The sequence below is a fragment of the Beta vulgaris genome, chromosome 2 (assembly GCF_026745355.1).
Source record: "Beta vulgaris subsp. vulgaris cultivar EL10 chromosome 2, EL10.2, whole genome shotgun sequence".
NCBI classification, from domain to species: Eukaryota; Viridiplantae; Streptophyta; class Magnoliopsida; order Caryophyllales; family Amaranthaceae; genus Beta; species Beta vulgaris.
The window spans coordinates 37,296,764-37,320,140 of NC_079203.1; the positions used below are offsets into that span (position 1 = coordinate 37,296,764).

General features: G+C 30.5%; 1 protein-coding gene and 1 pseudogene across 1 annotated transcript; both read right to left on the reverse strand.

Moving 5' to 3' along the window:
• Positions 1–370: 370 nt before the first annotated feature.
• On the reverse strand, positions 371–4,064 carry LOC125494845 (uncharacterized; annotated as a pseudogene).
• A 9,116-nt stretch (positions 4,065–13,180) lies between these two features.
• LOC125494846 (uncharacterized) lies at positions 13,181–17,147 on the reverse strand. Its single transcript, XM_057392974.1, has 11 exons — positions 16,977–17,147; positions 16,602–16,869; positions 16,415–16,499; positions 16,171–16,298; positions 15,306–15,390; positions 14,350–14,467; positions 14,103–14,260; positions 13,920–13,986; positions 13,603–13,716; positions 13,439–13,501; positions 13,181–13,333 (listed from the first exon to the last, which is right to left on the reverse strand). Exons 1-11 carry the CDS (start codon positions 17,145–17,147, stop codon positions 13,181–13,183), a joined length of 1,410 nt encoding a protein of 469 aa, XP_057248957.1.
• Positions 17,148–23,377: the final 6,230 nt, after the last annotated feature.

The following is a 23,377-nucleotide window of genomic DNA, read 5'->3' on the forward strand; positions in this document are numbered from 1 at the left end:
ATTCATTTATTAATATTGTACTTTGATATGATATCACTAAATATAACTTGGACTAGTGGTTAAAACTTTAGTACATGAATTTGAGGTCACGGGATCAAAACCTATACTATGCAATTTCTAATTTTTTTCATTGTACATGGGTTACATGAACTAAAACTCACTAGGGAGAGCGCCACGTGGCACTGTTCCTAGTTTATGTACGTCTTTTAATATATTAATTAACTAGTTTTGGGACCCGTGCGAAAATGCACGGGAAGTGATTTGCTTAATAAAACAGAATTTTCAATGAAACCAATAGCAGACAACAAATACTGTAATGAAAGAATAAGTAAAAGTTATATTAACAAACATTACAAAAATGTGTATGAAGTTATACATTTTGGAACACTTCCTTGTAAACAACATTTGTAGTTGTTTTGCACACATTATTCTCTTTATCACAAATCAGAATTTTAAGTCCTTTTTTGCTCGTGACTCGGGAAATAGCGACATATAGCTGACCATGGCTGAAAACAGGCCTCGGTAAATACAAACCGACGTGCGACAATGATTGTCCTTGACTTTTATTTATTGTCATGGCAAAACACACAGTCAAAGGAAATTGTCGTCTTTGGAATCTAATAGGAAATTTTGTTGAGTCAGACGGTGTTAGTGTCATTCGTGGGATGAATACCTTGTCACCAACATTGCTCCCTGAAATGACAGTAGCTTCAATCACTCGATTGCCTAAATGCTTGACTACCAGCCTCGTGCCATTACACAATCCAGATGTCTGATCAATATTACGAAGCAACATGATAGGAGCACCAACTTTTAACTTAATACTATGATTTGGCAGGCCTGAGCACTTTATTGTGTTTAAGAATTCAGTAGAATATATATCATGAGCCCCTAAGTTCCCTTCATCTTTACTAATTGCATCACAACTCAAGTAAATTTTCTCATCACCTGGAATTGTGGACAACACATGATCATTTACCTTCTCAACTATTTCATTAGTTGGAGCTAAAATTGCTCTTTCTTGGAAGTATTTGGCTTCCCAAAGGTGATCAGTGAGTGAAGGGTATGTGCTGTCGACAATTGATGATATGGGGTCATCTCCACCGTCTATAAGAATATCTTCGGTGATTTCAATATCGACTTCTCCATCATTGGGCCCTCCACCTCTGCCATCGCCAACGCTTAGTATCATTCTGAGAAGTCCCTTATTTCATTAGCGGTAGACGAAGAAGAACATGATTGAAGTCTCATATTGCGTGTCAGCTTCAAAACCTTACATGAATCCCATAGAAACGAAGAGTTCAAGGTCGCAAATACTATATCTTGCCTGGTACCCTTGGGTATAACAGGCAGAATCTGTCTTAAATCACCACCAAAGACAACAACTTTACCTCCAAATGGTCGATGCAAATTATCTCGATCAACAGCTTGCATAATGTCCTTTAAACTCCTATCAAGTGCTTCAAAGCAATATTTGTGCATCATTGGTGCTTCATCCCAGATAATTAGCTTTGTTCTCATGAGCAATGCAGCTAAGTCAGAACCAGGCCTAATAGCTACACACGTAGAGTTTTCACAAACATTGAGTGGAAGCCCGAACCTTGAATGGGCGGTTCGACCTTTTGGAAGAAGTAGGGACGCAATTCCACTTGATTTTACTGGCAAAACAATTTCACCCATCTTCCTAATTGCAGCACACAATGTCCTCCAAATGTATGTCTTACCCGTCCCTCCATATCCGTATACAAAAAACACACCTCCTGATTGGCCATTAACAGAGTGCATTATTTCGTTGAAAACCATTAGTTGTTCTTCGGTTAGACAGGGAAATAGTTTGTCATATTCTTGAATTAAGGAGGGTATGTCATATGAAAGCTCATCCGCTATTAGCTTATTTTGACCTTCAAACACGACTAATTCATCTGGAAATGGCATCTCACTGAATTTTCGAAGACTACTACCATTACTTTGAAGTTTAGCTTCAATATCTGCCAGTGCAAACGCTTGAATTTGTTCATCAGTTAGAGTTAAATCTGCAACGCGATAGAGAAGATTTAATATTAGATGCCTTCATATATGTCATCGTGATCTTTTTTTCGTTGCACAATTATTAAACATGCAAGAAAGCGATAAAAAAAAGTAAGTATGCATAGTACTGTAGCATGTACCTTTTTTTATGAATACGACGTTGTTTATATAGAATGTCATCAGATAGTAGGTGCCATGTTTTTTCCCATATGTCTTCTGGTTTAGATAAGCTACCAGACATAAGTAACATGCAAAACAGATTCCTTAGATAATGCCCCGTTTCTCTAAAGCTTGCCTCTGTTATGGCGTCTATGTATTCCTTGTCGTCATCAAGCAGCCCCCTTGCATAGCAAGCTTCTTTGAAGGTTGGATACACTGAACCATCAACAGTTCTTATATCCTCGTAGCACGTCGGACCTTTGACAAAATTAAGGAGCGTTCTTAGATAGTATTTCTCACCAGAACCTGGAGTGACATGGTATACCCTGCCAAGTGAGAAACCTTTCGACCTAGGTGCCCATTCTCGCGTAGGTTGTTTCCAAACAAATTTTGTGGGGAACTCTACATACGTCAACTGTCTTGCTTCTTCATACTTTTGGTTGCATTCCATCCACGATAAAAACTTTGTCTTATTAACATTAGGTCTATCAAGTACATCTTCCACGTCCATCTGGTCAGTGTAGACAACCATTTGCTCCCCAGGTAGATGGAAACTCAATCTCTCAACAGCAGGGGTTCGATGGTGAATAGGAAATCCATATATCCTCCACACTGCCTCACAAGCAGATATGTAACGGCAGTCGTAATACATTTTAATCTCATCAATCTTTTGTGGATCATCGCTGCTATTTCTGTTTTGATAAGCAGCAGCCGTCACTCTATCGTAACCCTTATTTATGTACTTGAACAAATACTTTATCGATCTGGATTGATTGCACCATTCAACGTTTATATGGGCACGATACTTACGAAGCAGTTGTGGATTATAAGGAACAACAAACCTATTATCAAGATGCACTCCGTTTTTCTCAACCGAGATTCCGTTATCTCTTCTTCTATAAACTGGATATCCTTCCTCATCAACCTTTGTTTCGTCAATAAATCTTTTAGGAAAATGCTTTGTGCACTTTTTTTGATCCATGCAAGGTGCATTAGTGTTGGAGGGACCACATGTAACATCATTTCCGTAACAGTCTCATATAAATCTGGATCCTCAATTGGATCTGGTAACTCAGCGCATATAATCTTGTCAATATCGCTTGCCTGTGGATATTTGTCAGCGGGGTGCAGGAAAAGAAGTATATGAGCATGCGGAAGGCCACGCTTTTGAAACTCAACTGTATAAACAACTGGAGAAAGAAGAAAATATGTATGTATCATTATTTGAACAACCTTATAAGTAGACCAACTAATCTTGAATGTAGTCAATGTTTTGTAAAGTAGTATGAAATTCAATTAATTCAATAAGAATATATATTAAAATGAGAAAAAGATGTAGAAATCAGCATCATTATACCGCATTTGATTTATACGTACCAGCTTTAACTCGGCCAAATATCTCATTCTCCTTTAAGTCTTTAACCAATTGGTCGAGCTTCATTTTAAAGACTCGACAGATGATATCCGGTCTGTCCTCGGGTCTAAGTCCCCTTTTTTGAACGAATCTGCTTATTTCTGGCCATTTAGCATTACACGTAAAGGTTATAACAGATCTGGATAACCATACCATCTACAAATTGCCATTGCATCCTGATAGTTCTCTCTCATGTAGCTATGTCCACCTGTGAATGACGCTGGTATAACAATGCGATTGCCATTGGAAGATCCCTCTGTATCACCTCTTTCCACACCCCTCTTAAATTCTTCACATTATCTGATCTTAAACTTTGTTGGTTATTCTTTAGAAAGGAGAGCCTCTCTGCCTCAATCATAGTGTAGCCGTCAACCAAAAATTGTTGATACAACCGACGACATAATAACAAAGTATCAGCTTCATGTTCACGATCTTGCATCCTGTATGCAAACCACTCACGCATAGTAAGTCGTTCTCTTTTATTCGTAGAACTACTTGATGCGGTCTTGTCCTATGCATAACATCTACTCGATATCCATCTTCCCCATATGGGAAAATCAGTGGATATTGTAACGGTAAATACGATGGGTGAAGCTCAGATATCTGCCTTAATCTTCCATTTTTCCTTTGGACTACTACATCCCTCTTATCTGCTGTATCAATGTCTCCAACTATAAGCGCGCCACTTCGGATGTTGTTGGAAGGTTATAAGTCCTTCCATCAGAATCCCTTCTTCCAATTAGCCTAAGTTTTAAGTCTTCGCCGTTGTTTGATTCGAAACGATCTCTAGCCATTCTAAAACTCTTGGCCAATGGGTTATGCTGATCAATCATATCCTTCAATTGTGCAACGACACGATCTTCAAATTTATTTGGGTCTTTAGAACTGAAGCAATATAGTACGTTCAAACGTTAGCATTGCTTTATTATGAATGAGGATGTATATATTACATTTAAAACAAATAACATGTTCAAATATTTGCAGTAAAATAGCACGATACCTTGCCGCACTCATCCTATTCTGAACCTCTTCTTCAGTATCATATATGTATAGTTGAGAGAATTTAGGACGTGCTCCATCGTTCGGCAACAAACTGCCTATCAGGTGATGATTTTGACCTCCAATCTTGTATGTATATGGACCACGCCCATGAGTAGTTGGTGCAATTATTCTACCTCCCATAGAAGTGAAAGAATACATCATGTTATACCCCTAATATTATCAAGGAAGTGCGCACTTCTACTATGTCTCTTCTTCAATAGATCTTCCAAAAGTTGGGGTGGACGCTTAAGTAAAGGTAATTGCACTTTTCCTTGCATGCAACACATCCCAAACTTTGGTCTTCCACTCTTATTTCGCTTGTTTACTCGTTCACCAAACCACATTTGTGCTCCACAGAACTCGCAAACACAGGTGGGATCTCCCAAATCTGAATAACCTTCTACAGTAAAGAAACAATTATAACTTTAAATAGTGTTTTATATGAACTTCTTAACATGATAGTATAATATGTAAGTCTAATAACGCACCATTGACTACAATGTCACCATCATTAGATGCCTCTACAAAAAGCATATATGATACGTATGCGTTATAGGATTTACATGTGTTCTTATTTAAAAATTGAGTTAAAAAAAAGCACGATATAACAAAAAATATACCAAAATAATATATGCTTTACTGCATGACTTATACCTGGACCAATTGTTTCTGCTCGCGCATTGGAATTTAAATTGCTGTCGACGTGCATATCATTTCCTTCAACATCATTGTCATCTGTATACAAACTATTTGTTTTTAATGCATAAACAAAGAAGTTTAATAACTGTATAAGTTATCTGCCTACTATTTATGGTGCTGTATTAGTTAATTAATATTTACTATAACATACCTGGAATTATTCTCTTTGAAACCGATTGAAGGACTTGCTTACTTCGGATAACACGTGTCTTTGATCTAAATGAACTACATAATCTCATAGGTTGTATAACTTCTGTTGACAGTGGACATGGCGTAGACGCTATTTCATGCGACAATAGGTGATGTTAGTTGGTCACAACGTATTATATATTTATGATCATACTATGCCAAAACTGAAATAGTATAAACATGTAATATTTCTAATAGATTAATTTATTACCAGAACTTCGTTTCTCTTCAATTATAAGTTTTCGTTGATGCCTTGCTATCTTTGATGCATGTTCTTTATCTGAAGCACATAATTTTTCAAAATATATATAGATTGTTTATACAGTAACGTTATTAGACAAATTAACAATCAATAAGGGAATAATTTATTATAAACTAACCGACACTAAAATCTGTTATAGCACTTAATGGCGATTGAGTTGTGATGTCCACATGACAATTAAAATCTTGTGAACTTGAAGATGGTGCACTTGTTGAAAACACTGCATTAAGAGTAATTTTACATTACTATCTTGCAAGTAATACGTTTTCAAAGTAAAATACACTATATACACTCACCATTAGGAATCGGAGTTACGTAAGAATTAGTAGAGAAGTTTATAATTGTCGACGATAAAGGAGATAATCCATTACTTGAAGAAACCGCTTATAATTGCAAGACAATTAAAATGTTAGTTGCATATATAAAAACAAAAGGATAACTAATTATTGTCCAAAATCATTGGATGATATGTTTCTTAATACAATTGCGATTTATACCTGATGAAGATCCATTAAGAGGTAAGTTGATTGGCATGGTGATATTATTTCGTGGTCGTATAGGAGTAGAGGAACGCGTAAATCTTGCACGCTTTTCTAACATAATGAACTTCCTCTTTTGTCTTGCATATTTTTGTTGAGCTTCTTTTGATAACAATTGATTGAGTGAAGGAGTGGTAACTAAAATAAGAAATGTTTTCCATGTTAATAGCATGAATTGGTGGATATAAAAGATATCGTTTTGAATTCATATGTACATTCAATGAAATTAATCTTTTAATTCTACTTATGTTATAGTAAGTTATTCTTGTCAAAGCATAGAAGTAAGCAAATTAAAATAGTTATGTGGTTCATCTAAGAATTACAATGTAGTATACTAAAAGCGAAATTTGAACTGCCACGTTTGCCCAGTGAATAAACATTAATCATTTAATTGTTGATTTACAAATAAATAATATAGATTTTGTATGAATTAACAATTTTGTTAAATATGTATGAAACAATATTAAATGGATGGTAATAATATATTTATTATTTTACATAAAATAACACTTATGAATGAAATAAAATTATAACGCTTAATAAGGACATGACATTTCTATATTTTCAAATAAATGTGTAAATTCATAGTATGATTTCCAAGCCTAATATAGATACAAAATCTTATATATAACCTGTTTTAAAGCACATTACACATTCCATCTAAACATAACCTTCATGTGATACTCTTTATATACTACCTAATACTACATACCTTAAACCTTAAATAACTAAATACATGTTCACCTACATATAACGTATACCACAGTAACTATATGTTTTTTTATAACATATTCGCATGATTTATAAATAGGTGCGACAACGAATTATTTATTGGGGATTAATTGATTTATTTAAATTGGCCGTATAATAATATGCATATCAAATCCATAGTAAATGACGTCAATATCTACTCTTTATCAACAAAATATAAAAGTGGTAATTCAGAGTTTACATAAAAATAAGATTTCCAACCCCAATATAAATAAAAAATCGATATATATATATAACTTGTTTTAAAGCCATTATACATATCCAACTAAACATAACCTTTAATGTGATACTCCTTACATACTACTTAATACTACCTTAACTAAACATTTAAAACCTTCTAAAAAAATAAAAAAAACACTAAAAACCTAAGTATAAATAAATTTGGAAACCGAAAATTTACAACAAAATTCATATAAAATGCCGCTTCATCTTCTCTTCCTCTCTCTATCTCTCTCTCTCTCTCTCTTTCTCTCGAACATTCATCATCTTCACGTAAAAATGGCAACTTTCCTTTGCCAAACGTTTATTTCCAGATTTCTTTCAAACAAATTACACAACAAAAAAAAATTAGATGCACAAAAAATATAGCAGAAATATGAGAAAACGATTGGTTTCTGATTTAATATCATAAAAGGGGATTTAGAAATTGGAGAAATTATTTTTGGGAAGTATATTATCGCATGCACGACGGATTTGATGTTGATTTCCATTGAAGAAGAAGTGGAGAAACGATTTATTTCAAGGATTGAGGATTTACAGGTGTTGTGTTTTTTTTTATCAATTTCGTTTTTTTTAATAATTAATAATTCTATATATTCATGAATATATGATAATTTTATAGATCTACAATTTTAAGTTGTTAAAAAACCGAAATAAAAAACATGCATTTATATCCTCATTTTTATTTTTTCCTGTTTTATTTTCTACGAATATGTAGATTTCTTTCGCATGCATGTAAAAAAACAAAAAATAAGTTCAATATCCTAGTATCTGAATATCTAATTTTTGTTTTTCTAGTATCTGAATATCGAATGCATGTCAATTTTTTTTGTTTCGTGTTTATTTTCTATGAATGTGTATATTTTTTTTCGCATGCATGTCAAAAATTATGAAATTTAAATTATAATTCTAAATAGTATAATATAGTTTAAATTTTAATCTTTTACTAATTAAAACTATATTATTTCATTAATATATGATTAATGTCTCGATCTTAAATTAGTTAGAAACGATTTATTTCAAGGATTGAGGATTTACAGGTGTTGTGGTTTTTTTTTATCAATTTCGTTTTTTTTTAGTTATTAATAATTCTATATATTCATGAATATATGATAATTTTATAGATCTACAATTTTCAGTTGTTCAAAAACCGAAATAAAAAACATGCATTTATATCCTCAATTTTTTTTTTCCTGTATTTATTTTCTATGAATATGTATATTTCTTTCGCATGCATCTAAAAAAACAAAAAATAAGTTCAATATCCTAGTATCTGAATATCTAATTTTTGTTTTTTAGTATCTGAATATGAATGCATGTCATTTTTTTTGTTTCGTGTTTATTTTCTATGAATGTGTATATTTTTTTTCGCATGCATGTCACAAAATTATGAAATTTAAATTATATTTTAAATAGTATAATATAGTTTAAATTTTAATCTTTTACTAATTAATACCTATATTATTTCATTAATATATGATTAATGTCTCGATCTTAAATTAGCTTTGTTTAATTTATTTCCTTTGTTTAGTAATATAGTTGAATCTGTTTAATATTTCGCATGCATGTCAAAAAAAAAAACAATTTACAGTTCACTATCCTAAATGATAAATAAAAGTAAATAATTACTTTTAAAAAACATTAGAATAAATATATATATGTGTGTCATTAATTATAGTTCTATGAATATGTATATTTTCTTCTCATGCATGTTACAAATCTGGTGAAATATTAATTATAAGAGTAAATATTATAATCTAGGTATAAATTTTGCTTTTTCACTAATTAGTACCTAAATTATTTCATGAATATATGATAAATTTATCAATCTAAAATTACCACTTTATAAAGAACAGTACAATAAAAAGTGCATGTATATCCTCAATTTAATGTATTTCATATGATAGTTATTTAATTATGCGAATACATGTCATTCTTTAGTTGCTTATTCATAATTATAGTTCATTTCATATATAGTTAAATACATAAGTTATGTTTGTCTTTTTCGAGGTTTTGATTTGGATGCAAAAGATGGTGGCAATTGAAGAAATAATGTGAGAAAACATATCATGATAGTAAGATTAAAAAGGTAGTGTTCTCATTGCTTCTTTATAATTAATAATAATGATATAATATAGATACACGATAAATTAAAAATATATTCAAATAATTTGACTTATGTATGTTATATTAAGGAAATTTCATGATGAATAACTTCATTTGTTTATTTATTGCTTTATTATTGCATAAAATTTCCACAGATATATGCATAATAAGAATGTAAGAAAATAGTTTATATTGTTATATATCTTTTTAGATTGAACAGAAAATGTTAATATATATATGGGAAATAGTAATACAATCTAACAAATTGTCTTTTGCACTATTATAAATACGCGTGCAATAGAATACTATCATGACTTCTTTAGTTATGATTCGAAAATATATACACTACAAATATAACAACTTAGCAAAAACCATTAGTATATTACAACATATGAATTATTTTAAATTAAATCTGTGATCTATACATAATAATAAGTATAAATAGTTTTAATACAATGTACCTACAAAATATATGCTAACATATGTAAGAAATACAATGTCATCTGAATTATTTTTTCTTGTATGCACTTCCGCAATCTATAAATATAGTTGATAATATTTATGATATAATAGATTAATAATAATCGTATATATTTTAAAAAATAATATCGTATTGAGGATATATGGATATCTACATTTCTCACATAAATGTAACACAAAATATTTAAAATAATTTATAACTGTATATAATATTTATATTTCTAAAATAATATATATATATATATATTATTTTAAAATTAAAAAGATAATAATTCAAATCTAAGATATAAATTTCGTATTTACATTGCATGCATGGAACCTCATTTATGTTTTTTATAAACTGTATAATTTGTGTATAATTAGAATGAGTTCAAAATTGTGTACAACTATATATATATATACAATTTGTGTATGCGTTAGTCTACATTATATATAAGTTTATATATACAATAAATGTTTTTTTTTTTGAGGTTTTGATTTGCATGCAAAAGATGGTGGCCATTGAAGAAAATATGTGAGAAAACATATTATGATATTAAGATTAAGAAGGTAGTCTTCCCTTTACTTCTTTATAATTATTAATAATTATATAATTTATATACATGATAAATTAAAGATATATTCAATTTGATTGACTTATGTATGTTATAGTAAGAACATTACATGATGAATAACTTTATTTCTTTATTAAATGCTTTATTATTCTATACAATTTGCACAAAATGTTAATATATTGACAAAAAATAGTGCCTTTATAAATCAACTTACCATTAGAAATGTCAAGTAAAGGTGTTGTTTGGCTTCTACTTCGCTTATCGTTCAAAATTGATTTCCTCCTTTGCATAGCAACTTTAGCATCATGGAGTTGACTTGAATTGTTACAAACAAATGGAGTATTGTCACCAATTTCGTTTTCTTTTCCATAATCTAAACGTTTCTTCACACGTTTATTAGTAGAAGAACTCATTTCTACAATCTATATATTATTAACGAATAAGAATATGATATTTTATTTGAAGGATAAGAACATTGTAAGATTAATTTGTCTAAAGGTGTGAAGAATATATGTACGTTTTTTGTGGAGATATTATATAGAGTATAGTATGGTAAAGATTTCTTAGTAGCTTTATATATAACAGTTATTACGAAAATCATATAATAGGAATGTTTCAAATTATTTCCGAATCAATCAAAGAATAATTGCCTATTATTAAGCTTTTCAATATCGCACAACTTTGGAAACAAAATATTACTGATCATATACTAATAACTGTAATAACGCCATTTTAAAAAGTTGATTTGATATGCATTAGGGAACTTTCTTAAAACTGTATAGTTATTTATATATGGGTAATAACGGATGCATTAATAGAAACTGTTTTATAATGCCGGATATTTTTTTCCTCTCTTAAAATATGTTGTCTAATATTTACTAAATTAGATATTCAGTATTAAAAATGTGTGTAAGAAGATGTTTAAAATATAAAACATTAGTATAAAAATACATACATATTACTTATATCACCGTAAAAAAGAAACTTCTTTTTTATAACATATAACAATGATTTATAAATAGTTGCGACGACGAACTATTTTTGTAGGCGTAAATTGATTCAGGCGAGATATCATAAGTAATATATAGATATATATTACTTATATATATATATATATATATATATATATATATGTATATATATATATAGATATATATATATATGTATATATGTATATATGTATATATGTATATATATATTTTTGGTTATGTATAACTTATAACAGTTAGGTTCAGACATGTTATTTAATGTTGGGAAATTTCCTCAGGTACCCCTGAGGTTTGACGTAATTCCCAAATTACCCCTCACATTTGGGGAATTCCTCAGATACCCCCGAGGTTTGTGTTTGTGCTCAAAATACCCTTACTCTTGACGGAACCCTAACGCCGTTAACTTTTTTTCTCTCTTTCTTCAGTTTCTCTCCTTCCTCTCACCCTCCTCCATGGATGAACCTCCAAGCTTTCTCTCTCCTTCCACCATCCCCCACCATCCTCCAAACTTTCCCCATTTTTCTCGCAGCCCATGCCTCGGCCGCCGCTCGCCGGAGCTTCGCCGTCCACCAGCATCCTCGTACTCTCTCTCCTTCGTCGCACTCTCTCTCTCGCTCCTCTCCTTCTCTAAAAACCTCTGACCCCTCATCAATGGTGGACGAAGCCCACCTCCCTCTCGTCACGACGACCTCATCAAATTCCACGAAGCACCCACCTCGGGCCCGCTTGCGCGAACCAGCCATCATGCCCACCACTGCCCCACTTGCACGAACCACCCACCAACGGCCACCACTCACGCAAAACACCCAACCACCCACCTCCCTCCCTCTCGCATACCACCATCAATTCAATTCGAATGGGTTTAATTCGAAATTTCCCCAATTTAATTGCAAAATATGGGTTTCTCGAATTAGAGTTTTGATTGCTCGAATAATCTAGGTTTAATTCGAATTTGATTGCAAAAATGTTGCTCGAAAATTTGGATTTCTACTCGAAATTGGGGTTTTAATTTCCCAGCTGCAGTGGTGGCTCGCGTTAGAGAGATGGTGGCTCGCGTTGGGTGGGTGGTGGCTCGCGTTGGGTGGTGGGCTGGGTAAGGGTGGGTGGTTGAGTGAGAAGGCAGGAGATTGTTTGGTGGGGTAAGGGTGGGTGGGTGGTTGGTGGGGGATGATGGGAGGAGAGAGAAAGCTTGGAGGTTCATCCATGGAGGAGGGTGAGAGGAAGGAGAGAAACTGAAGAAAGAGAGAAAAAAAAGTTAACGGCGTTACGGTTCCGTCAAGAGTAAGGGTATTTTGAGCACAAACACAAACCTCGGGGGTATCTGAGGAATTCCCCAAATGTGAGGGGTAATTTGGGAATTACGTCAAACCTCAAGGGTACCTGAGGAAATTTCCCTTTAATGTTTAATATTACCTTAAACATCTATATATATATTATTTGTTATGTATAATTTATAACAGTTAGGTTAAGACATGTTATTTAATGTTTAGTATTTCCTTAAACATTATACAATGAGGATAACCTATATGGCAATCAATGATATATTTAAATTTTTCATAAACAATCATGTCGTAACCACAAGAGTTTTGAAATGAATGTATAGGAGAATAACCAGATCCTGAATAAATGTATGCAAATTGTTTAGAAATATAAATAACAACCAAATTAAAACGTTCATCTAATAGTCTATAGATAGACTTTATATATAGTTCTTAATTCAACGACAATATCTAGAGTTCATCTTCTTCTTGAGGCATAACAGACTTGAGTTTCTTGTTAGTTGAAAGCTGCATCCCTAAGGGTGAATGTTCATCAAGTAATATTGCTCTCTTTTGCGGTGTGATGTGGGATAGAGAAGAGTCTGTCTCCGATTGAAAGAGATCCTATTGAATATGTTGAAAAAATAATGGTTGTTAGAAATGCTAAAAAACAATAGATATGTAGATAAATGTGGGTAGACGAAATTAGTTGAAATAGCTAAGTATTACCATGTTCTCTTCACATTCTTGCACGCTTTCTGCCTCACTCTCCTTTTTCACAACAATAGAGTTCTGTTGAAGAAAAAAGTTTACATAAGTAATTACCAATTACTTGTTTACATAATAATAGATAATGAAACTAATTGTAAAATCCTTAGAATTAAATCAAATACCTCCAACTTAACATAAAGTTCAAACCACTTGTTAATTAATTCAGGTTCATCGGACGTAGAATTCACAGTGTAGGAATAATTTTGATCAATGCCATTATTATATGGCACAGTGACCTTAAACAAAATCTCTTCCCCAATAGACTTTTGAATTCTTCAGGAAACTCATTGTTTTCTACCTACATGTACTTTGATGTTAGCATTTATAAATGTAAATAAGAAACCATGTATTATAATTGACAAATAAATAATGTATGATAACGATCCTGATTTTGAGAGGCAACCATTTCTTTTGCTGTTCTACCAATTAATTTGGACACCTCTTTATCAAACATCATAATAGTAGCATCTCCAGATTTATCAGCAACAATCAATTTTATCTTGAATCTATAAGAATTTTTTAAAATTAGCTATTAAACTATAAAAATGTTTCATTTATTGAAACTTGATATTAAATATTACTGTATACTTTGTTTTTATATTAGTAAATTAGAAATAATTACCTTGGTGTTGTACTACGTAACACAACATTCTCCTTTCTACACCGGATGACATCATCTTCCCTAATAACTCCACTCATACATCTATTGCATCCATCGTAATACCAACTATACCCAACATCTATATCATCTATTGTGGCTAGGCAAACGCATACACAAGACTGAGAAATGAAAAAGTATACTAAGGATAATTAGTCATTTTTCTTGTAATGTTAATATATATTGTTGCATGAAATGACAAAATTCTCACCTTCTTCATGTTCATAATGTCGAAAATATCTTTTACATATTCTTGCTTCAAAAAGTCATCACTCTCATTCGTCAGTTGAGTTAGTTGGCCAGATATTTGTTGAGTTTTGCAACACATGCTGGAATACAATCATGTAGCATAATCTTAGACAAATCGTGCTACATGTGTATGCATTTTGTATGTTCCTACTATTTGTATGAGTTTTTTTTATTAATAATGCATTTTCCAAGAGATGATTTTCCTATTTATCTAATAATGTACTCAATCTTTCATATGTTCTCATTTTACAACCAAAGTTAGTTGCTAATATATAATGTAGACATATTTGTAGGATAGCATGCAACAATATAGAGTCCGAAACTTACATATTTGGTGATATGTGATAGCGCAGGTATAACTTCTTTAACTTTATATGACACAACATAAATTACATTTATTATTCTATCTATCAATACATGCTTACTATGTGATCCATAACGTATATTTAATTGGTACAATAAATTAAATAATAATACTTAACCATGTTGGTTACTATGAATGAGTAATTATTTTATTCCACCTAATATTAGTTTACTACTATATGTAATTAATAGTTTAAAGCGATGTAATTTGTTGTTAATTTTAATTGTAATAATTATGTATTTGTATTTGATATGATTAGGTGGAACAAAATACACTCATATTCATAGTTCACCTACATGGTTAAGTACAACTATATTGACATGCTAATGAATATGTTGTTTTATATAAATAATTAGATGTAGTCACATAATCTCAAATTATATTATTGTGTTAGATAACTTATAATTACATGATATTTTGTTGTTTTTTTGAGTGTCAATTAGGGCAATTGATATATAACACTAATCATCGCTAAAACTTTAATTATATAAATCTTTAATTATATAAATGTGGCTGATATGTCATCTATTTAATTGAAAATTAATATAACTTACCTATCTTTAAAAGCAATAATTTCAGATAGTTGTGTGTTAATGAACAATCTTGAAGCATATCGAGAATTTTGAACACGAATACCACCTAGTATAAAAAAAACAGATAAACAAATTTATATCTATAACACAAAAAAAAAGTTAAATGAATTAAATCGAATCTAATATACGTATATAATATACGAAGTAGTTACGTTAAATATAAAGTTTAATCACTTTTCTTAAATTATCCGGAATAATAAAAGTAAGTCGTGCATTATATTTTACTTTTTGCTTGATTCTTCAATACATATTTAATACATAATTAGTACGAGCTTTAAATATAATAAAAATCTTATACGAAAATTAAGAAGCTAAAAGATATTTAATACGAAAAATCAAATCGAATCTAATATACATATAAAATACACGAAGTACTTACGTTAAATTTACAATTTAGTCACTTGTATTAAAATATCCGGAAATAAAAAAGTAGTTGTGCATTACATTGAACTTTTTGCTTGATTCTTCAATACAAATTTAATACATAATTAGTCCGAAATTTAAATATAATACAAATCTAATACGAAAATTAAAAAGCTAAAAGATATTTAATACGAAAATTCAAATCGAATCTAATATACATATAAAATACACGAAGTACTTACATTAGATTTTCAATTTAGTCACTTTTCTTAAAATATCCGGAAAAAAAAAATTAAGTCGTGCATTACATTTAACTTTTTGCTTGAATCTTCAATAAAAATTTAATACATAATTAGTCCGAAATGTAAATATAATACAAATCTAATACGAAAATTAAAAAACTAAAAGATATTTAATACGAAAATTGAAATCTATGCGTGGATTAAATAAAAGTAAGATTTACCTTTATACATGATTCGTTTTGCAAACTGTAAGATGACAACAATTGCACCATTAGCTCCCTCAGCATTTATGTAATTTATCATCTCATAAGCATGTGTGCCCCATAGAACACATGTTAGGTTGTCATTCCTATTTAGAATTAACAATGAAAAAGTTCATAAGTTCTTATATTGAAATTTAAATAAAATTTTTAAAAAATATATCAAAAAAGATGGTCAATAAGTAACAATTTGGTATACACATACGTTGTGTCCATCAGCTCAATAGTCATGCACCTCGATTTAGTGGTCTTGGTTAGTTCACCATACGCAGTCACTTGCCCAATTATATCTATAGGTAGTAAAAAAAAAATTACAACTTAAGGTGTACGTTTCAAAATACCCTAAAAATAATAGAAATAAAGGAAATAATTATAGAACAAATTAAACATACCAATGAGATAAACATCAGAACCTTTTTTGGCCAAAATATCACCAAATGGAACAAATTCAAAACCATATTGTGGGATATCCAAAGCATTGCAATCCACTATGGACGATCCATAATTCATTGAAATGGTGAATTTATGTTGCGTAGTTAGCTCGTATCCAGCATTATCACGTAGCAAAAAATTTGAAATATGTCTAAATCCTCCTTCCTCAATCTTAGGCCAGAAAGCAACTATTAGGTTCCTCCGAATACTGGCATGTATTTTTGTACCCTAAAAACACATATAAAATATACGTGAACTATTAGTAAAAGAGACAAATACTCTATAAACATGTATAAATTTTATTTATCTATATAATATAATTACATATCACTTACATGTACATCCATTAAAATCATTTCAATACTACCAGCTTCCAGATTGTTCATAAAGTTTGGCTTCTCATAAACCCGTATTATCCGTACTGCAATAGTGATATACTTTGTTCCCTTAACCAAATCAGAAACATTAATTATTTTTTTAACAGGGGCATCATTTTGAGATGTCATTTCCGTAGAGAAATATTATTTTGAAAGATGAAATGAAGAGGTTTTCGAAAAATATGAATTAAGATTATGAGTAATAACTTAGTGTGTATTTATATAAAGTGACGTAAAAGATATTTATGAAGTAGTATTCACGTTAATATGAAGCTGTTTAAGGAAATGATTTGCCATTAATCTAATACCCAATTCGTATGGTGATTGTAAAATATGAATCTATTATTATAAATTTATGATACTACTAATACTAAACGTGGACAAAAATAAAGAAAAAATCAAACAGAACAAAGAGGCGAAAATTGCTATACTGTGATAAAAAATCGAAAAAGGATTTATTTAAGCTACAATGTAACGATTTCTTATTTACTTGGGACTTCATGTAACAATTTTTTTGTTTTTTAGAACTACAATGTGATAAAAAATCGAAAAAGGATTTATTTAAGCTACAATGTTTTAACAGAATGTAAAAAAGTAAGGTTTAAAAAAATACGTGTGGAAATAATAATATGGAGTATATATATATACCTATTTCCTTATTTTGAACGCGAACTTGCCTCATCAAAGAATTTAGCAATGTTAACTCATTTTTTCGCACCTTATTGACATGAGGATCCATTTCACAAAAGACAATAAAACAACTTTTTTGTATGTTCAATATATATAAGAAAAAAATACAGCAAATAAAAGTATGTGTTGCTTGAAATCACTTAATTTCGGAATCAATCAAAAAAAAAAATCACTGGAATATTTCGTTTCAAAACTGCTAAATATAAATGTTCATAATTAGTGTTTTAATGCTTATGTTTGGTAACGAATAAATATATTAAAAGGTAAATCAAATCAAAATCTTTAACACATATAAGAGTATCCCACGGTGATATGTTCATTGTTAGATCGAAATATACAAACTGGTTACGTTAGATTTAAATTTGTAGTCACCTTTTATTTTTAGATCCGGAAAAAAAAAAAAATCGTGATAATTTCTTTTTCTTTATTGAACATAATTAATGACCATGATAACTAAAGAGATATACATAATACATATTTAAAATTAATTACTATGAAATTTCACTTAATTAATTTAGTCATGTAGTGCAAGACTTTTGATGTAATGAACAAAATTCATGACCATCAAAAATAAAAAGAGATATGAAATACATAGTTAATATGGAAATGCAAAACAATACATGAGATAAACTTGAATAACACCACCTAAACTTGAATACTTTTTTTTCTTGAAGACATAATCTCAGCTTTTCATCCCCAATCGTTGAACACGTTTAAGTACATTAATCATTTATTAGGGAATCCAAATACTGAACTCTTTCCTTTGCTTCTATTGTTGCAAGTTCAATCTTATTACGAAAGGAGATAATCATACCAACATAACCCATGGTTTCCACTTCATCTTCATCATCTAATTTCTCTAGTGCTTTTAGAGATTTCGAAATCTCCTCATCAATGGCAGACCATGCTTCAAAAAATTCATACATAGACTCGTTAATATCATTGACATGTTTTGCAACTCTAGGATCCATTTAATGAAATAAGTTGTTTTTGAGAAATTTGAAGGATAATTAGCTTCGATTTTTAAAACCGATTTTGATGGATTGGAAGCAAGAGGGGTTGAAAAAACCGGATTCTTGCAATCTATTATATAGGCAAAAAATTTATCATTTAATGTATTGCATGCATTAGGTGGTAGATAATATTTAATGGCTTGCATGCATTGGTTGGTATTTAGAAGCTTGAATTTATTACATGTATTAATCACCAACCATGAGTTTTTTTTTTTTGAGGGGAAACCAACCATGAGTAATATTTGGCAAACACGTATATATTTATATTAAGAATGAAAAAAAAATACAACTCTAATTGGACTTATTTTGTAATTCAACTAAGAGAATTAACATACTACATTAATATAAAAGAGTATGTAATAAAAACTTGCTAAATATTCCTTGCACAATAATACAATAAAGTTTTATTTCTACTTAATTGAAGAAGATTTCCGTCGACCAAATTCAATTCTTCGAAACACTCATCGCACACTTTATGAATCCTTGGAGGAACAGTGTGTAGGTAGTACAACATCATGTTATCACAATCCAAGTGTACCCTAAACCGAGGTTTTGATGAAGTAACGTCTTCAATAGTATCCCATATAGGCGAATCATAACATATATCATGCGTGAATTCTTTTGATACCTTATGACTCAAAAGACGACCCGAACGAAATAGTGTTAACACCATTGCATCAACATCAAAAAAATTAGAATGTGCCAATTTCGGATGCCATGTATCTTCAATTGAGGCGCATTGATTTTCACATGGGACTTCATGAATTACATCTTCAATTACGGACATATCACGTTTATGGTTATTAGATTGGTTTCTATTTAGTATTTTTGTGAAGATAATCTCATAAAAACGCATGAATAAAAATCGAACAAACTTTTATAGTGTGCCATGACCATCCTAAAAACGCCATTTGGACTCTCCTCTAATTGTAAAAATTACGGAAGTTTTGGATTTGGTGTGGTGTGGTGAGACAAAGCCAAAGAATCATTGATATTTATACTACATATGGCCGAGTATAATTATCATTTTAAATTATTTTTTTTTTTATTATAGAAATGTAAAATTGTTTCCTTAATATTAGCATGGGTGGTTGGTTGATTATCAATTACAACCATGATTGATTCCTAATTGATTCGATATTTTTTTGTTTCCATAATACTGTTATTCATATTCAGATTTCCTTAATTGATTCCATAATTTATGCGAAAATCTCTCAATTAAGATCGTGATTGATATTTTTTTTTTCTAATTTTCACGTGCAACTTGCTTGACACACATTACGTTATTCCAATAAACGTTTCCTTAATTATGTAGATCACATATCAATTACAATCCCTAATTGACGTCAATTTCACAATCTTAGAACCGTGTGACACGTGGACACGCTCATTGAGCTTCAAAAAAATACTGATCAAAGGAGCATGCCACGTCATGCCACGTAGGATTGAAATCGATAACAGAACGACACGTGGCCTCAAGGATCCTACTTTAAATATATATATAGATATAGATAAACACCAAAAACATAAAATTTTTTTTTTTTTAATTCATTACTTTCATTTTTCCACACAAATTTTCAAAGTCTAGCTTTCTCTCTTCTTCGTTCTTCCCAACTCCTCCAACATCTCTCTAATCAAACTCTTCAAATTATTCATTTTCTTGCACAATTTTCGTACATGAAGATGAATGCAATGAGTTTCAAAGCACAATCGACAACATACTGTATTAGATCTATGCATTTGGTAAGAAAAGAGAACATCTTTTTATATTTTTCACTTTCATTTCTTATCTTTTTCCTTTTTTCTAGTGAAAGATCTTGATGATGGTTTGTGAAAAAATGAAAACAACATTGCAATTGATAATGAACGGATAAGAGAACCCAATGAATGAAGGGATGAACGAATTCGACATCATGAAAAAAACAGCAAAAACCAGGTATTGTTCATTATACGGTAGATATATGATCGTTGTATCATAATAATGTACTCATTGAATTTTTGTTGGCCCTATGTTTATTATATTTAACCATATGTTTATATTGTTTTTATTTTGGTATTTGTTCGTATGTTCATTGTGTGTTTGACACATATTAATTGTATTAATAACATGAATTGTGGCATATCATTGTCCTATTAGAATATGTTCGTTGTATGACATGTTGGTCAAATCTTCGTTGTATTTCAGTCATATGTTCATTATGTATTTGTAATATATTCAGTGAAATGATCATATGAATTAATGATGGGTTAATTATCATATATTTGTATACAAATGTGTGATATTTGTTCAAATGTTCTTTGTATATATGAGTACATGATGTATATTGTACCATTTACAAAATACAATGTGCACTTTTTAGGCCAATGTCCATTGTATTACTAACATGTATTCACTAAATCATTTTAGTCACATGCTCGTTATACTTGTATTTGTCATACTTCCTTCGTTTTTTTTAGATGTTACACTTTCTATTTTAGGAACTTTTAAATTAGATGTTACACTTTTATTTTTGGGTAATAACTTTTCTCTATCTCTCTCCTATCACATGTTCACATGGGACCCTTTTGTTTTCATTCTCTATATCTCTCTCCTCTCCAAAAATTACCTAGGAGTCCGTGATTTGAAAAGTGTAACATCTAAACAAAAACGGAGGAAGTATATCTCTATTATATAAGGGAAGAGAGGAGCAATGGTGTCCTCTTTTGAAATGCCTATTTTGCCCCCCTTCCCTTTCTAAATTACATAAGTAATGTCAAAATCAAAATCGACACTCAAAGAAAACTACCGCAAATTAATTTACAACACTCACTCACAAAGCACTTAAAAGAAGAAACTTTACAAATCACTCATACAATTGAGAAAATCACGTTATAAAAATCACGCAACATCAAATAATCAGGAAACATTATTAAAACTTAAAAACATACAAACTAAAACTAATAACCTAGAACGTTAATACATTAAAAAACATTTACAAAAATTACTTACAAACCACTACTCTCAAGAACCATTGCTCCCCTTTCCCTTATATAATAGAGATATAATAGCGATTAATTATCAAGGTAAAAAGGTTCATGTAAAATATCATTCAAGAATCAAAGTACAACATATCTCTATTATATAAGGGAAGGAGGGCAGCTATGGTATCCCCGAATGAAGAGACTATGTTACCCCCTTCCCATTCTAAATTACAAATTTACTTACAAATCAAAGGTGGCTTCAAACAAAAATACCAAAAATATAATTATAACAATTACTCACAAACTACAACCTATGAAAAAATTGACTTGAAATCAAAGTGTCCACTTTCTTTACAATTTATGAAGTATTGTACTTAATTCAAAAATAAACTAAAAAATTATAATATTAGAAATCATAAATAAATTCAATAAAATGTTTATTTTGTTCATAGAATATAACTTTGAAAAGTAAAAAAAAAAAAAAAGAATGGTGAGAGACTTAAGTGACAGAAACTAAACCAATTAAATTTTGCAACTAAAAACAATTATACTCCGTGTGTCTAATGTTCAAATTTTGACTCTAATGCCGAAGAAAATCGAGTTTCTGTTTCGAAATAAAATTCAAGCACGCATCGCGTGCAAAAAATTCTAGTATATTCTGTGTCTAGGAGCAGGTTCATCGTATTATTAAAATGTGTTCATTGTATGTTTGAAAGATTATGTTCATTGTATTGTAAACTTGAAGAATTTTGTTTTAACTACTGCTTTTTTCTTTCTTATATCAGTTCAATTCGACTAGTTCAGACAACTAATGATACGTTGATTACGATGTCAAAATCTCACAAATCAAATCAATCAAAAATAGGAGAAAGCTCATAGGCAATAATGTCTTATTAATGAATGCAATAGTGTTTCGTTAGAAATTAAATAAATGTTCTTTTGTAAAATCATGGTGTTCATATGGGACATACTGTATTATTTTGGTCATATTTCTACCTTTGGGTACACACTACATTTTGAATTTAACATCTTTTGTAGTTACTTATTTTTCGATAATTATATAACTATTGAGTTGGATTTTTAATTATAGATAGTATGTTGTTCATGGCAGAATCATATTTGTACATTACATGATAACGACAACATAAATATTCATAACAATGAACATATAAGTAATTTAAAAGAATATTTTGAAGAACTTGGATGAACAAACTAAATTGACCAACAGTAGGTTGAATTAAGTGAGAAATTAAATGTACAAACCTCCCTTGAAAGAAAGGAAAACCTCTCTACCCTTTCCCGACCAGGATTTCTCCCATCTGGTAACCACCGCTATGGCGGCTCCTTCCCTTGTCATGGCGGAGGAGATTGCAAACTCGGTCTCGAAATTAAAGATTGATGATGAAGAAGACCTTGTTCTTAATCTAAACACTCTAAACCCTAGCGTGGAAAATAAATTTTCTTTAGTTCTTTTTGGTCGGCTGTTAACCGAGCGTTCGTATAATTCAGAAGCTTTCAAGCGCACCATAACTGGAGTTTGGGCACCCCCACATGGATTGGTGATTCGAGTTTTAAGCCCTAATTTTTATGCATTCCAATTCTTTCATTGGAAAGACATGAATAAAGTTCTTGAAGGGAGACCTTGGTGCTTTGATAATATGCTCATATTATTGAAGGAAGCAGATGGAGATGAAC

Bases quoted from the DNA above. Each gene is read 5' to 3' on its own strand.
- LOC125494846 (XM_057392974.1), bottom strand. From the start codon at position 17,147: ATGACATCTCAAAATGATGCCCCTGTTAAAAAAATAATTAATGTTTCT. The intron at 14,261-14,349 runs GTGAGAATTTTG...TTCATTTCTCAG, and splicing joins ACATTATGAACATGAAGAAG to TCTTGTGTATGCGTTTGCCT. The intron at 13,334-13,438 runs GTAATACTTAGC...CATATTCAATAG, and splicing joins AAGAATGTGAAGAGAACATG to GATCTCTTTCAATCGGAGAC.